The 4,955-nt window shown below is 49.7% G+C and overlaps 1 protein-coding gene across 1 annotated transcript in view; it reads right to left on the reverse strand.

Moving 5' to 3' along the window:
- Positions 1-424: 424 nt before the first annotated feature.
- LOC100750063 (zinc finger protein basonuclin-2-like) overlaps positions 425-4,955 on the reverse strand; it is a 33,429-nt gene continuing 28,898 nt past the window's right edge. Inside the window, 1 exon segment of the mRNA XM_024370253.2 lies at positions 425-4,937. Within this exon segment, the coding sequence (XP_024226021.1) occupies positions 2,923-4,937 (2,015 nt within the window). The 3' untranslated portion in view covers positions 425-2,922.

Here is a 4,955-nt window from a genome sequence, read left to right on the forward strand (position 1 = left end):
TCGATTTGTGAAGGATACGAATTTGTTACAATTGCAAGTAACAACGAGATGCATGTATCTGGGTTAAATAATTGACGATAGAAATTCATCGACGACGATATACTTAAACATCGATTCGAAATATTCTACTGTAGAAAAATTCATCGTTATAAGATATAATGATTAATATCAAAGGAAAAAAGAACTCTAGTCCTTTATTAAAGTTATCGTCAGTGGGATACGAAACTTCCAATTACAAACATTAAACTTATCGTTGGAAAGAATGTCCGTCGAAATCTATGTATGTAGCGTGCCATGAAACTCGTGCACCTAAGTACGTTCGAATCGCTGCAACGTATCAACCTCAACGGATCCCCTATTTATTGACTCACGTCCATTAAACCGTTTAAAACAGTGTGGCAGGGTAACGTAGAACGCAGACACGAATGATTTCGATTGGTATTTATTTTCGTAAGATGAGTGTTCTTTATAATCGATCTATAATATCATACATCATAGCATTCCGTTTATACATAATTACAATTGTAAATTCTGGTTCGCCCTTACGAGTAATTAGTTAGTGGGTTCGTCGTATGTCGCGAGCTGCCATCATTTCTTTTTATTCTTTTCCTTTTTCTCAATTCTCTTTCACATCGCCGTTCTCAGCCGAGAAACATGAAAAATCGTTTGGGCGCAGGCGCGTACAAAAAGAACCTGTTTCCGGCCCTCCTCCCTGTTTCTTTCACTTGTCGTCGATTCGCACGCAGATTCTGGCTGTGACGCGTGACGTTTTACTCACACGCACGTGCACAGACTACGAAAATAAGGTATACAATGTATGTACAACGGAAAGAAAAAAGAAAGAAACGACGGTCGATCGTCGTTCGAACGTCGTACAAAATTTCCTCCACGTTTTTTTTTTTTTGTATTTTTCTCGTGTTTCCCCGAATTCGTTCGATTATTTCCAATACGATCGATCGACGATCGACTACGATCGAACGACAGGCGATCGTTCGATGACGTAGGAAGGAAATCTCCGCGGCAGTGCCCGCTACTGGCCGCTGGTACAGCGTGTGTTCTCGTGTAGGATCCCTAGGAAACAATAAATAAAATCTATCTATTCTCATTTATCTAGCGCGAGACGACGTAAGCTTTGATTCAGCGATCGATCTGTTTGCCCGCCGTTTTGCTCGCCGCGACGATCACTTCGGACCTCTACACACGATTATTCCTTTTTGTCATTCTTTACTCGTTGTTTTGCGTATCGGTGCGTTCACTGCCGATTAGGAGTGTTTGAAAGCGTTTAGCATCGAAGGATAGTATTTAACCCATTTGCATCATGCTCTACTTCAGAGGACTGGCCCTATCACCGTGCGCGGTCGGTCGTAGGTGCAGTAAATGACATCCGAATTTTTCATGGAGTTTATCAAAAATTTACTGTTCAAAATGATAGCTAGACGACATTACTTCGCAAACGTTGCATCTTACATTCTTTATAACAGAGAGAAAAAATAAAAATTATTTATTTAAAAAAACATTATTTAGATTAAAATGGAAATTTAAAAAAGCAGTCGCAGCGCGCGGATTAATCCGCGCTTGAATGCAAATGGGTTAAGAAGTAATCTGGGCTGTGTTTAGAACTGTGTCGGTACCTAGGATCGAAGATGATTTAGGGTACTTGATGCGTTGAGTTTTTGGAATTATACACGTGAATCGCAATACGCGGACGAAGGCAGTAAAAAAACATTGTGATTCGTATTTAAAGATTCGAAGAACGATGAGAGGATTAAGAGTTCTGGGCACTTTAATATCTATAGCGTAGCCGACAGTGAACGCGTAGCGCGTCGTCTTGGATCGGTTCGATATCCCGGCCCGGATCGGTTCTCCTTTACAAAACTATCGTCATCATCTCCGTTCCTTCGCGTAGCATCGGTCGCGTCGAAGTAGCTTAATTGATTAATTACGCGATACATCGAAAAAAGGTACTATGTTTATATATACAGCAGTAGTAATTGATTACTGATTAAATAAGTGGCATATTTATACTAAACGTTACGTTTATCACAACGATGATAAAATCAGCCGGAAGACCGAAACGAGGGCGCGTTCGATCTTTCCATTTGTCGCTCCATTTTTCATCTAACCTCCACACTCCCTTCATTCGTCTCCTCCTTCTACCGCCCCTTCGATCATCAGGGAAAGAAGCGAGCAGAGGAACTAGCTCGATTCGCTGAACATCTCTCCTCAGTCGACCAGCTTTCTCTTTTTCGTTTGATGCTCCGTGACACGCGAATTGGAACAGGAACCTTCACGGGACCGGACGTACCTCCCACGCTAGGCTCTCGACTTACGAATTTCGATCGTTCGGAGATTTTCGTGTATTCCGACTTTTCGTTCGTCGACCTCGAAGAACGATTCTGTCCGATCAAGCGCGGCTACATAGGCGAGGTGGACGATTTTTCCGATTCCAGCGGCGTGGCCGAGGGTTTCCGAATTGACTAGATTGGAGCACCTTGCATTTGCACGAAAACTAACTCGAGAACCGGGATTGGAACGCGTCAGTTATCATCCCAGGTTGCCCCAGAGGATGTCGTCACTGTCGCTGGCAAGATTAGTGAATGAAACGGTCGATTCGAATCACCTGGGTCCTGCTTCTTAAGTACTTTCGCTGAACGTGTCCGGCAACCATCGAACCGCGACGAGATCGGCTTTGTGCTCGAGACAGACTATGACAGAATTATCGAAGCCGCGTGGGTGGCAAGATTCCGGTTCTTTAGAAGGTATCGGATCCACGATATTGCACGTTTTCGTCGAACGACTGGATATACTCGGTCAAAGTCGCGAGCCAAGTCTTCCGCTGACCTGTTCCGATCGAGATCATCGACGATCGCAGTTTTGGCATCACAGTAAGGGATAATAGTCGCGTCCGCGGAAGGAGATCGGTCACGAGCCGCTGGTCGACAGAACCGATAAGTCGCGATGAGCCTGTGGGTCCTTCGAGTGGGCGTCCCTGACCGCTCTGGAGCCAAACACCCGGTCGCAGCCAGGGATCGTGCATCTGGCTTCTTCCTTTCGGTCCTCGGAACCCGGCGAGGACATTGGCGAACCTGATCCAGGAGGATGTCTGTTCCCCTGGTCCTGCGACATCCTGGTCAAGTGGTTGAGATGCTGGTGAGTAAGCCCGTTCAGACCAGCCAGATGAGAGGCGAACGAGGACAGGCCGGAGAAGGTAGCTCCCAAGTGAGGTGGCAGTAAAAGAGGATGCGGGGGCGGTATTCTGGCTGCCAGATCAACGGCAGACGGTAGTCCAGGTGTGAGAGGATAAGCTCCGAGAGCACCGATGCCCGCGTCCGTGTATAATCTCGCGAGGAACTCGTTGTGCAACAACGGATTCATCTGGGTATCGTCTACTCTGGGTGATAAGCTTGGTGGCAAGCTGGACGACAGAGGCGGACTCGACGACGTGGACAGGAGTTTTCGATGGAGGTTCAAGTTAGCCGAATGCCTGTCGCGTGACCTCTTGGAGGGGAAGGCTGCGTTGCAACCGTCCACGCTGCAGCGATGCATCAGCTTTAGATGGACGTTCTGATAGTGCGTCTTGACCCCAAAATGGTTTTGGAACACCTTGCCACAGGCCGTACATCGGCGCGGATTCTCCCGGTCCAAGGGAACCTCCTGGGTGCTGACAAAGCCACCGTTCTCGTAACGGGCATAGGTGATAAGGCTATTGTCCGTATCCATGGCCGCTGTGGAGGGTGAGGCGCTGGATGAACGAGAGCCACGTGAGGAATTGTCCATGGTGGTCTCCTGGTGCGTCGTGAGGCTGACGGGGCTGGTAGAGCCGCGGCCAGACCTCGAAGCCGCCTGCTGCATCCCGGTGTACTGCATCGCGCGACCCTGCGACAAGGACTCGAGTTGACGCAAAGTGTTGGTCGAGGAGTCGTGGGAGAGGTCGTCGGCTGTCGTCGGACGGCTGTCGACCGAGCTCGGGGCACGGGAGGGATCATCGGGACGCTCACCTTCTTGATTACGCAGCGCCGCGTTCACCTCCTCATCATCATCATCCTCCTCGACCTCCTCCATCGGCTCATCCTCCTCATCATCACCTTCCTCCTGGTTCTCTTCTTCCTTCGCCTTCTCCTCTGGCTCCTTCTCCTTTTTCAACGACACTCTCGTCGTTGTTTCGTCTTCCTTAGTCGCCTCCTCGCTCTCGCTCTTCCGTCGGTCGGCCAACTCGGAGGAATTCGGATCTTTCTGACCGATCGAAGCCACGGAAATTGAGCCGGCTTCTGTAGCACGAGTTTCCGCCGGCTCGTGGCACGTCTTTGGCTCTGGACTGATTTGCCTCTTCGGCGATTTCACGCTGCTCGCTCTCGAGCTCAGATCCCGCGGCTCGTCCTGAGAGAGATCTTCCACGTTCTCCTGCGACGACGCCGTATCGCGTTTACCACCGCCACCGTTCGTCCGCGTCCCATCCCTTGCGTTGCACGTTTCGGGCGAACGGGAGCTCGACTCGTGGTCGTTGAAGCTCAGATTCTTTGGAGAACTCGGGGAGATCTTCCGCTCCTCTGCTTCCAATCTGGACATGGACATATCCTCCGGTTGGCTCTGGAAGTCGTTTATCGCCGACATTCCTGCACCCTCCGACAGACAACGTCTTTGTACTCGTTCCTCGTCGTTGGACGAATCTCCGTCTGTGGACGAAGAGTGAACCTCGGTTAGAACGGCGCATCGAGTAGGATGCTGAGACTTCCTCTTTCGCACGCCTCTGCTGTGCAAGGACGTCGAGTTCATCGAGTTTTGGCTCACGGAGTAGCTCTGTTGATCGATCGTGCCCATCGAGTCGTTGTCCTCGTTGCTGTCCGCGTTGCTCGCGAGATCCTCCTCCGTCGGATCGCCGAAGTACAATTTCGGTCTCTTTGCCAAACTAAAGTCGGCTGGCTGCTCATCGTCGTCCTCTCCGGGACGCAGAGGCA

Source organism: Bombus impatiens, unplaced genomic scaffold (assembly GCF_000188095.3).
Source record: "Bombus impatiens unplaced genomic scaffold, BIMP_2.2 scf_0037, whole genome shotgun sequence".
Lineage (NCBI taxonomy): Eukaryota > Metazoa > Arthropoda > Insecta > Hymenoptera > Apidae > Bombus > Bombus impatiens.